We start from the raw sequence: 16,421 nt of genomic DNA, 5'->3' as shown, positions 1-16,421 counted from the left end.
AAAATAAAACATCAGTACATAAGAACATAAGAAAGAGGTTTCATTGAAGCTTCACTTTAGTAATTCAGTAATGATTTGGATAATTACAAGGGAGGAACTAATAAATAAATTTATCAGTTTATTATATGTTATGAAAACTTTTATATCTAGAAAAATGAATGACAGCTGTACACTATTAATAATATTAAGGAAGTAGCCCTAATATGTAATTGAATTTCAAAAACTCAACCAAATAAGCATATTCATGCCAAGAAATGCAGATTGTTTGGCCATTTATTCAATTAAAATAGATTTTAGTCAAGCAATCACCAAGTATTGCATGGCTTCCCAGCACAGTCAGAATGTGTGCAAATCTACTTTTCTTCGCCAGAATTTCATCAAAGCTCTTTTCATCTCACTGTTTCGCAAGGTATAGATCAGTGGATTTAGCAGAGGCGTGAGAAGTGTGTAAGCCAATGACATCAGTTTCTTGGTTTCTGGGGAGTAGCCAGATTTGGGTTGTAAGTAAGTCATACTGGCTGTGCCATAGAAGAGGGTGACAGATGTGAGATGGGAGGCACAGGTGGAAAAGGCCTTTTGCCTCCCAGTGGTTGATGGCATCTTCAGGATGGCAAAGAGGATTCGAATGTAAGACAAGAGTATCAACAAGAAAGGAACCATGACGATCAAAATGGTGCCAGTGAATGCATAGATTTCAAACAAAAAGGTGTCTGCACACGCAAGCTCCAGCACTGGGGGCGTCTCACAGAAGAGATGATTGAGTTTATTGGGGCCACAAAAGGGAAAACTAAAAACCCACGTAGTCTGCACAGTAGCCACGATGACCCCTGAGACCCATGAGAACATTACTAATTTCATGAAAACCCTTTTGTTCATAAGCATTGCGTAGCTCAGAGGATGGCAGATTGCCGCAAATCTGTCATAAGCCATTGCCCCCAGGAGAAAGCATTCCGTCCCACCAAAAAGAAGAAGGAAATACATCTGTGCAAAACAACTCACAAATGAAATTGACGTTTTCTCAGTGGAGAGAACCACCAGCATTTGAGGCATAATGACTGCACTGAAACTCACATCCACCACAGACAAGTTCAGGAGGAACAGGTACATGGGAACGTGGAGGCTCTGTTCCAGGGAGATGATGACTATGATGATGGCATTTCCCATCAGAGTCACCAGGTAAACAACCAAGAAAACCCCAAAGAGCTGCTCTTGGAGCTCAGGAAAGTTAGAAAAGCCCAAGAGGATGAATTCAGCCACAGAGCTTTGATTCCGCCTTTTCATTTTGGCAGGGGAATATAGACTGTTTTTATCAACATTGAATGTTAAATTTGAAGTCAGTGTCCAAGCGCTGAGTCTGAAATTCTTGCCAGAAGATGAAATGATGAGCTCACTTTGACAGATCTTCAAATTGCAATTTTGAGAATGGCCAATATATTAGAACAGTATATCTTTCAAATACAAATGAAGAATTGAAGAATTTTTAATTCAGAAATCTTGTTTTAAAAGTACCAAGTAACAGCAGATGGCTTTCCAACTTGGGCCTGGCATAATGTCTCCCACAAAGAAGAGGGTGAGAAGATGCATGACTATTCTGCCATCAGCGAGGTAGTGACCAGAGAATACACCATCAACATTCACAAATGCATCCATGGAGTGTGTTTCAAGAAATGTGCCCCTCGGGCACTCAAAGAGATCCGGAAATTTGCTGTAAAGGAGATGCTTGTTATCTCACTCCCCCGCTCTGTTTGTTCTGTTTTCTGCTGTATTCTCGGTGCCTAAAACAAATAATAAATAACACAATAGGTGCTAAACCAATGATTACTGAATAGATGGAAGGATAAATATTAAAATTAGGAAAAGCCAGACTCTGTCATTAAGGAATATAGCATCTGAAGAAAAAAATAAACACACAAAAAAATAGGAGGCCCCAGAATTAACTATGGCTTTGTAGAATTTTGAGGCCCTTGTGGGATTGGAAATACCATTGCCTTTAGCTCTCATCCTGACTCTGCCACTACCCTTCAAAAAGAGTGTCTCCCTCTCCCCACATTCAGGTGCCCCCTGTGTGTTTGGGAACAGGAAAACAACACTGGACGTCCCTCTGGCTCTGACGTGGGTGTTTCTCTGATTTTTTTTTTTTCATAAAAATCTTCAAGCTGCGGGGCTTCCCTTCCATTCATATGACAGCCAGGCTGCAGAGACCCTGGAGTGGTGGTGGGCCAGCTTGTAGGAGGCACTCATGCTGCCTGAGTCCTGTGGGCCAGTCAGTTCCAAGCAGAGCTGATCATTGCCTCCCAGTCCCTGCCCTTTCCAGCCCCTTTCTGAGCAGCGCACCTCACTTCTCCCCCTTCTCCGCCCTAGTCACCCAGACCAACGCTCCCCGGTCCCCAGGATCCCATCACTGTCAGGCTCAAGGATCTTTAAAATTTGGAGTCCTTCTGGCCGCAGTAAGTCCATCCCCACCAACCACTCCAGCTCACTGCCTCCTTTTCTCCCCTTCAGTCCCCCTCCCCCCGACCTCCCCCATTACTAAATGGTCTCCTAATTGGCTTCTCCATGTTCTGTAACTTCTCCAACCTACCCCTCATAACTTGGCCAAAATAACATCATCCCTTCTCCCAGAACCTTCAAGTTCTCCTCTTATCCACTAAATAAAATGCCCACTTCTCAGGCTGGCATATAAGGGAAACCAGAGTGGGAACAAGTGCCGTAGAAATTTATAGAGGGAAGACTTACTTCTGAATGGAGAGGGAGAGTGAGCAGTTATAATCGCAGGATGTCATGGATAGAAGAGCCATGGAGGGGAAGGAGGAAGGCATAAGGGAGAAGGCTGACTTGCTCCAATCAAAGATGTTCAGTGACACCTTAGCACTAGAACAGAGGCCTGCTGGTCTTTGTGTGATGCCTGCCTGAAAGCCAGTAAGATTTTACTGTGGGATATGAAGAAGCCAGGACAGAAGACGGGTAACATTGTAATGTTGTCTTGAGCTCAGATCATTAGGATATTAGCTGAGGGGAAAAGGCAAGTTGATTTACAAAGTTTGACCATAGTGATATATTAAAATCAAATGTCTGTATTAACTTTAATAATTAATTATATTTTGGATGTCAAAAAAAGTCTTCTAAAATGAATAAAGTAGACTCTGCAGGAAAAAGCACCTACGTGCCATTTCTGATAGACAAAAGTATATACTGAGTTCCAAGTGCATAAAAATGACATTAAAGAATAAGATAATTTAGAGCATCCTGTTAAAAAATAAACAGGCTTCAGGGTACTGATAAAGTAACAGAACCAATCCAAATCACTGCCTTCATGAGTGATTAAAAGTAACAACTAAACATGAATGCTCCATCTTCTCCCTTTAACATGAGCTACCCTCTGCTGACCTAACCCACTGACATGTGCTCTGGCTCCAGTGTTAACTCTGTGTGACTGGGCAAATCACTCCCTCTTCTGGGTGTCACCTTTCTGCATGATCAGCCTTATTTCTGAACACCTCCAACCCCAGCTACAAACCTCTATGAATTGATTATTCATGCAGGCAGACCACATATAGCTCTAATCATTAACCAGATGGTTGGATATATGAATACAAAAGGCAGAGTAGTTGGCATTCTTACCTGAGCACTGAGCTATCACTTGATGGACATGTCCAGTTATCAATGAGAAGAGCTATAAATGGTAAACCCAGTAATAGTTACATAAGCAGAACCTAACCTGCCTCTGATTTTCATCCCAATTAAGCAGGTTTCACCTCTTTAGTTTCAAACAAAAACAAACAAAAAAACCCACCTCTCCCATAAATACAACTAAGTGATTTACTGGACCAATTTAATGACATTATATGGCATTCACTTGTTGACCTGGGATAATCCTTCTCTGGAGAACTAACACTCAATTGATGTAGACTTTCCCATATGGACCTGAGAAAGCTCAATGCACAAAATTGGAGCAACACTTTTTTAGGTTTCTACAGGGAATAAACAGCTCAAGAGACTCAATTCCACCATGGCCTCGCCCTTAAGAAATGAAAGCAGAGGCTGAGTGAAAGTTAGTAAACAGGCAGAGTGAAGAAGGGAGAAAGGGGTGAGGGTATGAGCAAAGGCAGGGTAATCGAGATGGAAGGTCTTATTGCCTGGGGTAGACAGTTTCTGCATTGATAGGAAGCACATGAAGGCAATTAAATTAAAGTTACTTTGTGGAAAACCTAGATGTTGTTACCAAATGTTTTATGTTTTCTAGTAGAAAGAAACACTGAAAATTGGGGGAGAGGGAGTCATTCAGATGATTTTATAGTTTGAGTTTTTTTAATTTGAAATCAAAACATGGGGCCCAGCTGGTGTGGCTCAGTAGATTAAACGTCGTCCCATAGACCAAGAAGTCCCAGGTTCAATTCCCAAGCAGGGCACATGCTCATGTTTCATGCTTGATCCTCAGTAGGGGCATGCAGGAGGCAGCAGATCCATGACACATTGATATTTCTATCTATCCCTCTTCTTTCCTCTTGGTCTAAAAATCTATAAAAACATACTTTAAAACAAAAACAAAAATCTGAACCAGCTACATAACGTCGAGCAAATTCACAACTTCTTTAGTTCTTGCTTTTCTGCTAAAATAAAGTTTTTTGGTTTTTTAATATATTTTTATTGACTTCAGAGAGGAAGGGAGAGAGAGAAATATAAGTGATGAGAATCATTGATCAGCTGCCTCTTGCACACCCTCTACTGGGGATCAGGCCCAGTGACTGGGAATCTAACTGTGACCTCCTGGTTCATAGGTCGACGCTCAACCACTGAACCAAGAAGGCCGGGCCATGGACACAGACAATAATGTGGTGAAGGCTGAGAGTGGGGTTGGTGGTGGGTGGGCTAGAAGGGATCAATGGGGAAAAAAGAGGGGCATATGTAATACTTCAACAATAAAGATTTAAAAAACACACATGAGTGCAGAAGAGGAAATAATTACCTAGTATTGCAAATCTCAAACTGCCCTCTATACAATGACTGCAACTATCACAATCTCCTTCTAAAATGGTAAAATAATATTAAATCACTAATTTAATTATTTTATGAAATGTTAAAAGTATATCAAATAAAAAATATAAAGATAAAATAATGTTATTAATTACACAGAGTATGTGTAAGAACCAAAGGACTCAAAGTCCAGTCGATACTGTCTCTTTTTTTATTGTTGACACTATTACAAAAGTCCCCTATTTCCTCCCCCTTTTTCCCACCTCCACTTAGCCCCCACCACCCTTCCCCTGGCCATCACACTCTGTTGCCTGTGTCTATGGATTACATATATAAGCTCTTTGGCTACACTCTTCACCCTCTTTTATACAGTCCTTCCCAATCTCATCCCATCTGACCTCTGTCAGTCTGTTCTTTGTATCTGTGCCCCTGGTTCTACTTTGTTCGTCATTTTACTAGAGGCCCAGTACACGAAATTTGTGCACTGGGGCCGGTGGGGTAGTGTCCCTCAGCCCAGCCTGCACCCTCTCCAATCTGGAACCCCTTGGGGGATGTCTGACTGCCGGTTTAGGCCTGATAGGCCAAATCCCACAGGCAGTCAGACATCCCTCTCACAATCTGGGACTGCTGGCTCCTAACCACTCGCCTGCCTGCCTGATTGCCCCTAACCGCTTCTGCCTGCCAGCCTGATCACCCCAAACCACTTCTCTGCCAGCCTGATTGACACCTAACTGCTCCCCTGCGGGCTCGATCACTCCCAACTGCCCTCCCCTGCAGACCTGGTCCCCCCAACTGACCCCCTCTGCTGGCCATCTTGTGACAATGTGGGGGTGACCATCTTGTGGTGGCCATCTTGTGATGATGGGGGGCAGCCATCTTGTGACGACATGGGGGTGGCCATCTTGTGATGGCATGGGGTGGCCATCTTGTGATGCGAGGGCATGAGGGTCAATTTGCATATCACCTCTTTATTATATAGGATTTTGTTCATTAGATTCCACATATAAGTGAGATCATATGATATTTGTCTTTCTCTGACTGGCTTATAGCGTTTAGCATAATAATATCCATGGTGTTGCAAATGGTAAGAGTTCCTTCTTTCATACAGCTGCATAGTGTTCCATTGTGTAGGTGTACCGCAGCTTTTTTGTCTACTCCTTTGCTGATGGGCACTTGGGCTGTTTCAAGCTCTTGGCTATTGTATGCAGCTATGAACATAGGGGTGTATATATATTCTTTCTGATTTGTGTTTGGGGATTCTTAGGATATACTCCCAGAATATATTGCTGGGTCAAAAGGCAATTCCATTTTTAATTTTTTGAGGAAATTCCATACCATGTTTCATAGTGGCTGCACCAGCTTGCATTCCCACAAACAGTGTACTAGGATTCCCTTTTCTCCACATCCTCAGCAGCACATGTTGTTGATTTATTGATAGTAGCCATTCTGGCAGGTGTGAGGTGACCTCATTGTAGTTTTAATTTTCATTTTCATCTCTCTGGTGATTAGTATGTTGAACATTTTTTCATATGTTTATTGGCCATCTGTACGTTTTTTCCCGATTTGTTGTTCCACTTTATGTATGCCTTCATTAATTCTTATATGTGCCCTGACTGGGACTCAAACTTGCAACCTTGGTGTATTGGGACAATGCTCTAACCAACTAATCTACCTATCCAGGACTATTCTGTCCTGGATAATCATTGAGACCATTGGCTCAGTCCCAGCAGAATGCAGGGACGAATGAAGTTGCAGGCATGGCTTTATCCAGAACTCTGATGATGTAACCAGGACCTGCATGGGTTTTCTTTCTCTATTTTTTTCATCTCTGTTTTCTTAGATTAGGTTCTATTCTCAAGGAAGCGCTCCCCTCCTAGACGCACTAAGTCTGCCAACACCACTTTGGGATACATCTTCTCTAATCTGTGTCTTGTGGAAACATACCAGTTATCCTGCAAAAAAAAAAAAAAAGATTCTCACTCACAAAAACCAATCCAAGGACCCCTCCCTTATTTCTCACTGTGAAATCATACACCAGACACTGTGACTATGACCAGGCTGGGAAATGCTGCTTAATAAGCACTTTTCATGGTCCCTACCCCATAACTGATAAACCAGTCCTAAAAAGGTTTAATGAAAAAATCCCCAAGAGAAATGAAGGTACTGTTGGGAGGGGAAGGAAGCCAATGAATGATGGTAAGTCAACACTCAAACGCCCCTCCCTATTCATATGAGAAAGCACATTGTTCACTTTAAATTATTGTGTGAATACAGGGAGGAAGAGGAAAGCTGAAACCCAATCAAATTTTATTAGCTGTTTTGGCAAGACAGACTGGAAGGATGGATAGAGAGGGTGGAAAGGATGAACAAAACAAGAAATACTTTAGGGGGTGCATTGATAGTGCTGGAGGACATGGATGTGGTGCATGAAGAAGAGAGGATTTCAAATCTTGGTAAAAGGAAGAATGGAGAATAAACAGAAACCAGGCCAAGGAGAAGTCCATAAATGAATCACTTCAAGGACTCTGCACAGTTTGAGGCCTGGTTCCCAAGCCCAGAAATCATGGGGGAAAGGGTATAAAACGATCCAAGGGATGAATAGCCACATATTCTACTAATGAAGGGATATTCTCTGGATTGACTCTCCCTTCACTGAACAGGCTGAGAGTCTGACTTTAAAGGCATCGCTCAGAGCCCTACGTGGACGCTTCAGTCCCCTCTGCCATGTTAGGACACTCATTGGGACCTGGAAGTATGACACACAGAGCTTATCATCTTCCTGAGTCTCTTAGGGAAATAAGAAGAAAAGCAAGAGTGAGTCCCATCAGCAGGCAGTGGGATCAGTAGATAAGGAAGGGATTGCATTTCTGCACAGAGGGTCATGCTCCCTCAGGGAACCCCAGTCCATCAGACACACTGTGTCTGTGTACATAGCTGTGTGACATGTAATTTTTTTCTGTTCAAAATCCTTTCCTGTAGGAGTCACTCTCCCATTCCATGCATTTCTGGAGGTGTTGATCCTTTCGTACTCAGCCCTAGGGGTGTGGCAGAGTGACCTAGAAAGTATGGCCATGTGACCTAAGCCATGAAACTCAGGTCTAGCCCATCAGAGTTCATCTTCCAGACCACAGGGACTGTTCAAGGTGTGGCACATACCAGGGTCAGTCATACCCTCCCCCAACTCCTTGCTACAGCCATTAGTAAAACGTCTTCTCTTCCTTTGGGATTATTGGCTGTAAAGACGGTTCCGGGTGAAGATTACTTTCTGAAATGAGAGCCAAAGAAAGGTAACTCAACCAGGACGGAGAAGAGAGAGAGTGAAAGCCTTGATGATACTGTTAGAATGAGCAAGACTGGAAGTCAGTTTTTTTTAATATAAATGAATACAGTAAGTCATTTATTTTTGTTAAAGTTAGTTTGAATTGAATGTGAATCCTAAGTGAAATACCTTCTCTAAACCCCAACTGGAGTTTGAACCATGTTTTTATAAAATAGACCTCTTGGGCCACACGAAAATTCAGCAATGTGGCTGGGCACCTGTTTCATTGTTCGCAGATTCTCTACGACATCCAAGAGCTGGCCTGCTGAGAATATCCAAGCTCTTCAGGAGTCAACACAGCCTAGCCCAGTGGGTGCCAACTAGCCTCTTCAGTAATCCAGCACAAATTTCTCTTTAAAGAAGTACATACATACACATATTGTTTCTTACACATTCTATATACACAAGCAGTCTGTGTTCAACATGCTATGAATATTATTACCAAATGTAGAGCCACCAAGCTTCCTGTGAGAAGAAGACTTAATAATAATTGTTCTCATGGCATAGGAAGCTGACCGGTCAGGGCTGAGTTTCCTGGATTCAGATGTCTAGGCACGTGCAGCAGATTGCTGCAATTGGCACACGTGGAATCAGCTCATGAAGAGTCATGACAGCAGTAAAAATGTGTGAGGAGCGTCTGTACTTTCTGAGGGATATGGGGAGTTCGAGGCAGCATCGCTCTCAGCTGCACTGGAGCCAGCAGCAACAGCAGGATGGGGATAGGTTCACGTGCCTGCACAGGGTCTCTGAGAGCGTCTACAAACCCCAGAAATGAATGGGGCTCCTGACTGAATTTCAGTTTCCTCATCTGTGAAATGAGGGTTGGGACCTGACCACGCCTACATCTATAATCCCTTTTCTTCTTCTTCTTTTATATACAGAGGGAACCAAAACAGGAAAAAACTTTCATTAATGCTTAGAAATGACTGCTCTTTCCAAAAAGGAGTCAGTTAATGGTACAGCTGGAGACAACAGTGGCATGTTATTAGCATAGAGGTAAGTCAAGTTACAGTATAGCTTCTAAGACCAAATGTCTGTGACAAGCCATCGCTTATTTCCAGCATGGAAATTCTAGAAGCTTCTAGAAAGATGGAAAGATACTATTTATTTAAGCAGCAATTGATCACAAATACAGAGTCAAAGGGACATTGCATTATATCACAGTACATTTCCTTTAAATGCTGACATTGATATGCTTCACATTATCTTATAGAGTGAGCACAATCCACATTTTATTATATTAAGGAATTTATTTTTATAGAAAAGTCAAATGTCAGACCCTCATAAGATTACATTTGGGCCGAAACCGGTTTGGCTCAGTGGATAGAGCATCGGCCTGCGGACTGAAGGGTCCCAGGTTCGATTCCGGTCAAGGGCATGTACCTGGGTTGCGGGCATATCCCCAGTGGGAGATGTGCAGGAGGCAGCTGATCGATGTTTCTCTCTCATCGATGTTTCTAACTCTCTATCTCTCTCCCTTTCTCTCTGTAAAAAATCAATAAAATATATTTTTTTTAAAAAAGATTACATTTGGGGAATTTACAAACAAACAGCCTTGGGGGGGTAGGCGGTGCTAAACAACTAACCCTGAGCCACTGTTGACATGTGGTTGTTCCTAGGGACTCATTCCACATGGCTCTCCCCACGTCCTATGTTCCAAATCTCTTGACCCTCTATCTATTTCTCTTTTCTATTTGTTATTCTGTCCTTCCACTCCTTGTGCCCATTAACTCAATCTCACATCTCTCCATTCCTTTCTACGGTCTTCCCTCTCCCTCTGTCTCTCCACCCCACCATCAGCTCTAGTGTCTCCATTTGTGTGCTTCCTGTCCTACTCCTACCTCTACCATCCTGGTCTCTAGTTCCTTTTCCCTCTGCTTTTCCCATTAGCAGCCTGCTTCTGTGTCCCTGCTACATTCCCTTCATTCACAACTAGACATTTTCGCTCCTCTTTCTTGGCATCACTCAAGCTGGTTTTGACAGAAAATGAGCTCTTGCTGTGGGATTTCTTTTCATTTGAATGTTCCATCCTAATCGCCACATTGCTCATCTGAACACAGTTTGCCAGATTCTTCATTTTAGCCTCATTCAGGAAGAAGTCCCACTCCCAGGTCCTGCTATGCTTTAGAGAGCTCATCTGCTCTTTGAAATTCTTCAAATCCTGCTTTATCGAGGGGGAGATTTTGAAGCAGAACGTGAGCTCCAAGTTGGAGGAGCTCTCTTTTTTCGATATGTCCAATAGAAACTGCATGCTGAGGGTCATCTCCTCCCCCGCCGCCTGCTCCCTGTCACCCAGCAGCCTGTTCACCTCCCTGAGGGACTCTTCCCCCAGCTGGCTCTGGTCCTCTCTCACCAGGTAGGACATGGCGTGAAAAAACTCCTGGAAGCTGATGTGGCGGAAGCTGTAGAACTTCTTGATGTCAAGCCCCTCTTGGTAATCCTGGCTGCTCAGGAAAGCAGCCAGGCTGGGCCCATCTAAGCTGTGCTTCCTGAGGTCAGCTTCTTCAAACAGGAACCTCTGGTGCTGGATCCCCTCGGCTGCCAAGGAGCACAGACCCCTCAGGACCCTGTCTCGGGTGAGCTCGGAGGGATCCTCGTTGTCACTGGGCGGCAGGAAGGTGGAGACGTAGGCCATGAAGATGTCGGTGCCACTACTGGGAGTCTCCGAGACCTCCCCGCCTCTCTCCATCTGCCCCTTCAGCCAGGAGCAGACCACCCAGCAGATGCCTGGAACCAGACATGCTTGGTAGAGAACGTCATTTCCACGTATGAAGTCAAAGGCCTTCTGGGCTTGCTCCCCATCTGTGAAATAGGACTGGACATACTTCTCCCTCGATTCCTCAGAGAAGCCTCGGACGTGGACATGGTGCGGTTGTCTGAGCAAGGGCTGCAGGTTCCGCAGAGCCAGGGGCCGCGTGGTGATGAGCAGGGAGCACGTGGGCAGTACCTCTCTCCGGATGAGCCGGCGCAGCGTGTCCTGCGCGGGGCTGGGCCCCGGCCTCTTCAGCCTCTTGGCAAAGGGCCTCTGCAGCTCGTCGTAGCCGTCCAGGATGAACAGGAGCCGCTCCGGCTGCCTCCGGATCTCGGTGACGGGCGCCTTACTGTCCCCGCAGCACCAGAGGAGGAGCTGGTCCAGCGTGCCCTCCGGCAGCAGGACCACTTCTCTGCAGCTCACGTAAAAGACATAATCAAACCGGTCTTTGTACAGCGTGCCAGTGGCCCAGTCCAGCACCATTTTTCTTGCCAGTGTTGTCTTGCCTGTGCCAGCGGATCCCTGCAGCACCACTGTGGCTGGGCCTGGGGTGGGCATCTCCCCCGGATCAAACAGAGCCTCCACTGTGACAGAGCCCTGCTCCTGCTCAGGCTCAGGGCTTCCCGGGCTGGCAGTGGCCACCAAGAGCAGCTGGTTGTAGGTGCGGCTAACTCCCTCTTCTTGCCTCTCCTCCAGGCAGCGTATGTACTCTCGGTATGTTTCTCTGTAATCTGAGCCAGACACATGGTGCATTAGGTAGTGAGATGGGAACAAAAAAAGACAAAATGGCCCTGCAAACTCTGGACACTGCTTTTTACGCTCATTCTCTATGCTCTCTAACTTGTATCTCCATGAAGGCTATACATCTGGCTTCGTGGGGAGGGACCACTGTACATATATATGTACTAGAGGCCTGGTGCATGAAATTTGTGCACAGTGGTGGGGGAGGGGAGGTTCCTCAGCCCGGCCTGCAATAACGCCAGAGTCCCTCGCCCCTCCCCTCCCTCTGCATGGCCAGGGCGTGGATACTGGGCTCGCATTGCCAGGGCGATGCCACCAGCATCCCGCTCCGGCCACTATTGGCACTGCCATTTTTGTCGCAGAGTGATGGTTAATTTACATATTACTCTTTTATTAGATAGGATGAGAGTGTGCATGCACATATGTGCATATTAATGTGTGTGGTGTTCGCATGCACATCTGTGTAAGTGTGCAACAAGTGTTTAGTGTGTGAATATGTGTGGGAAGTAGTGAACACTTGTATCCATACGTGCTCATGGAAGCATTCTTATGGAAGTTTGTGTATTTTTTGTGTAGGGAAGGCATGTCAGTGGGCATCAGCAAATATGTGTTTGTAAGAATATATGTACATGCAAAAGTCCATGTGCATGTGAAAGCATGTACAATTAAAGTGGTGAGAAGAGAGAGGACAAAGGGAAGGGGAGCTGCAGGATGGTGAAGCCACAGGAGGCTATTCTAGGTAAAGGTCGGTCAGTGGCTGCAGATAAACCAGCTGCTGAGCAGGAGCGTGGCTCTGAGTCTCTGGAAACTCCCATGTCTGGGCACAGGTGCTCTCGGGCATGAAAGGAGCCTATGGAGGGAGCACTGGCACCACAGACACTCCCTTGTCTCCAGGAGAAGGGACAGGAGGCCACTTGGGCTCCATGTCACCCCACTCTCCAGGGCACCGTCGCCCACCAGTTCCCTGGAAGAGCCAGGCACAGGAGCAGGCTGTCCTCTCTGCTGCCTGAGGGAGAGCAGCCAGGGAGAGGACTGACCCACGCCCAGATGCCATTACTCTGGTTAGCCGGAAACCCTTCACCAACACTTCCCCAAGTCTCCAAGCCCCTTTCTCCACTCTCTCCCTCTCTGGCACTACAACTGGAGGTAGTGGCTATAAGATCCCCTAATCTTTTTTTAAAATATATATATATATATATATATATATATATATATATATATATTAATTATTGATTTTCCACAGAGAGGAAGGAAGAGGGACAGAGAGTCAGAAACATCAATGAGAGAGAAACATCGATCAGCTGCCTCCTGCACACTCCCCACTGGGGATGTGCCCGCAACCAAGGTACATGCCCTTGACCGGAATCGAACCTGGGACCCTTGAGTCCACAGGCCAACGCTCTATCCGCTGAGCCAAACCGGTCAGGGTGATCCCCTAATCTTTCTATAAATAAACCCCACCCTCGGCTACCACCCTTCACCCCACAGTCATGAGTCTTTAGCTGGACACCACTAGGGCCACTAGGACCCTCAGGCACAGGGGCTCCCACGCATCACAGGGCAAGAGTGAAAGAAGACCTAAGAAATGTTTTAGAAATGTCATGGGGGAGGGGGAGTCCAGTGCCACCCTGACCTCCCCTTGTCCTCTGCTGTACTCACCATTTAGACAGATGTGGCTGAGCTGGTCCACGAGTTCTAACAGGTTCATGACCTGCAGCACCTTGCACACCACTTTCACAGCCTCCTGCGCTCCGTACCTCAAAACCAGCCGAGAAGCCAGGTCCACCCGACTCAGGCCCTCCAGCTCCCCTCGGGCCAGCCCCTGGCCCCCAAGCAGGGTTCTGTCCCGTAAGTGGAACTTTAATGTCTTGAAGTCATTTTCATCAAGGTCACTCAAGGCCAAAAGCACTGCCTCCTGTGGGTTGCTGGTCAGGGCCAGGGCCATGGTACTTGGTGTGAAGGGTCAAGTTCAGACCTGTGACCTGGAGAAGGGGGAGAGAAGAAAGGGGAGTGCACTGCTGAGGGAAGAGCAGCCGAAGGCGCCTCAGTCTGCCCTGCTTTCTGGGTGCTCGGCTGCCACGGAGCACGGCCAGGGAGACAGAGAGGCATGCCAAGTTCCAAGAAAGGCAGGGCGATTCCCTGCATGCCTCTTCGTCATTGCGTGGCAAGTAGAAGTAAGGTGTGTGGGTGTGTGGATCTCTGTCTGTCTCTCTCTCCCCCCTCCCTTCTCCCTTCCTCTCACACACAGTGTTTATCAGGCCCTGTATGCCTCCTTAGACAGTCAGGGTTAAGAAAACAATTTTATTTTTCTGGGACTGCAGAGATATGGCAAGAAGGTAAAAGATAAAAAACAAAAACAAAAAAAACTATACTGTCCTAGCTGGTTTGGCTTAGTAGATAGAGCATCAGCCTGCAAACTGAAGGGTCCCAGGTTCACGTCCAGTCAGGGGCACATGCCCAGGTTTCAAGCTTGATTTTCAGTTGCGGGTGTGCAGGAGGCAACCAATCAATGATTCTCTCTCATCACTGATGTTTCTATCTCTCCCTCTCCCTTCCTCTCTGAAATCAATTTAAAAATATTTTTTTAAAAAGTACAAATTAAAAAACACACACAATCTATACTCATCAACCTTGGCCTTACACAACAGCCTCATGGACTCAGTAACACAGGATTTCAAAGCAGGAAGTCTTATCATTCAGATAAGTAGACAAGTTTAAACCATGATATAAAAGAAATGGCCCCTGCCCTAACCAGTTTGGCTCAATGGATAGAGCGTCAGCCTGCGGACTCAAGGGTCCCAGGTTCGATTCCGGTCAAGGGCATGTACCTTGGTTGCGGGCACATCTCCAGTAGGAAGTGTGCAGGAGGCAGCTGATCGATGTTTCTCTCTCATCAATGTTTCTAACTCTCTATCCCTCTCCCTTCTTCTCTATAAAAAATCAATAAAATATATTTTTTAAAAAATGGCTGCTTTGAGGGCCCAGTTTGTGCTGGGTGATTAACATATATTATCCCTTTGACCATCATGTAAACTGTCTTGGGGATCCCTCCAGATGAGAAATTTTCAGAATTTTCTGGAGCTAGACCAGGGGGTATAGAGGCGGGATTGAAGTTCTGGTCCATGACCTGGGCAGATAGAGAAAGAGATGAACACAAAGACACAGTAAACGGGCACAGAAACCAGGTAGTTAGGCTAACTGCTACCCGAACCTGGAAGGAGATGTAGAGATGAAAGCAGCAGAGAAAGGAGAGTGGGGTCTTACGTTGTATTTGACACAGAGAACGAAAATGTGGGCAGGGTACCAGTCCTCAGAAGAAGAAAACCAACCATCGATAGAAAACTTTCCGAGTTCAGAATGGTGTCTGTGATCTAAAGCCAGTGGGGAAGCCATCTCGGTAGTAAATGTCTGAGAGTGAGCAAAAGGTATTTGGAAACCAGGAAAGTGGTTTAGCTTCCAACATCAGCATTTTGAGTCCATACCAAAAGAAGAGAGAAAATTGTAGGACTCTGTTAGGATCCGGCTTTGGCTGCAAGTCGCAGGGCAATTGGGAAAGGCAGGAGCGATTTGCAATGAAGCCTCAGGTCCCCTGCAAATCTCTGCAGTGGGCAGCCCAGAAAGAACAAAAGACAGCCCTGGAGCCTGCCTGCCTGTGCCCTCCAGGCTGTTCAGTGGCTGGAGGCTGGGAGCCCGGGAGGTGAGGCCCCGACAGTGAGCTCCAAGCAGGGTCCTGGGAACTGACTGAAACAGATCCCCTTTCTGATCAGACAGCTTCCCGCGCCAGCCCTGGTCCACAAGCCCCGTGGTCGGCAAACTGCGGCTCGCGAGCCACATGCGGCTCTTTGGCCCCTTGAGTGTGGCTCTTCCTAAGCCTTAGGAGTACCCTAATTAAGTTAATAACAATGTACCTACCTATATAGTTTAAGTTTAAAAAATTTGGCTCTCAAAAGAAATTTCAATCGTTGTGCTGTTGATATTTGGCTCTGTTGACTAATGAGTTTGCCGACCACTGCTCTAGCCCAAGCTCACTGGTTCACTTCTGCCTGGTGAGGCTGGTGTGAAAGGGCTGGGCGTGAACACCCGGACACCCAGCCTATGAAACTCACCCGGCCCTGTGGGCTGGACCAGGTGAAGAAAGACAAACACCTACACATTCCACCTGATCTCACCAGCAGAGAACTTGCCCTCATTCTTCGATATATTACAGTTGAGAAACAAGGCAGGGGCTGAAGAAAACTTCTGTCAGCAACAGAAAATGATGCCCCATCTCCCTCTGGACTCCAACCCTCCTCTGTTAGGTGACTCCAGGCCAGGCTGGGGCAGTCTGACAGAGAAACAAAGGAATCGGGGTGCTGTCACCACCACCTCCTTGGCCGTGGCACCCTCTCTTTCAGTTGTTGAAACCACTGGATGACATGCTCACATCCACCAAAATGAAAAAGGCGGAAGGAAGCCTGGAGCTTCATGAAGCAGAAACCCAAACAAGGAGCAAAACCAAGGCCTGGGAGGCAGCTGGTCCGAGGGCCTGGCAGCTGATGGCCCGGAAAGCCCTGACCGAGCAGGATGGGTTCTGATAAATACTCTCCAAGGGGAGAAGGATGGATGGAGAGGTTTACTGGTGCCACTGGCCTTCAA

The 16,421-nt window shown here is 46.2% G+C and overlaps 2 protein-coding genes across 2 annotated transcripts; both read right to left on the bottom strand.

The window, feature by feature from the left end:
- Positions 1–336: 336 nt before the first annotated feature.
- Positions 337–1,281, bottom strand: LOC308524570 (olfactory receptor 10A3; the record flags this gene model as incomplete). Its single annotated transcript, XM_081099117.1, has 1 exon — positions 337–1,281. The coding sequence occupies one exon, from the start codon at positions 1,279–1,281 to the stop codon at positions 337–339; it is 945 nt and encodes a 314-aa protein (XP_080955243.1).
- An 8,104-nt stretch (positions 1,282–9,385) lies between these two features.
- NLRP10 (NLR family pyrin domain containing 10) lies at positions 9,386–13,731 on the bottom strand (the record flags this gene model as incomplete). The annotated part of the gene is made up of 2 exons (XM_081098831.1): positions 9,386–11,776; positions 13,446–13,731. 2 exons carry the CDS (start codon positions 13,729–13,731, stop codon positions 10,152–10,154), a joined length of 1,911 nt encoding a protein of 636 aa, XP_080954957.1. The 3' UTR covers positions 9,386–10,151.
- Between the last annotated feature and the right edge of the window lie 2,690 nt (positions 13,732–16,421).

This window comes from Myotis nattereri, assembly GCF_964212035.1.
Source record: "Myotis nattereri genome assembly, chromosome: 9".
NCBI classification, from domain to species: Eukaryota; Metazoa; Chordata; class Mammalia; order Chiroptera; family Vespertilionidae; genus Myotis; species Myotis nattereri.
Note: the sequence above shows the minus strand (reverse complement) of the source record. Positions and strands in the feature narration are given on the sequence as shown.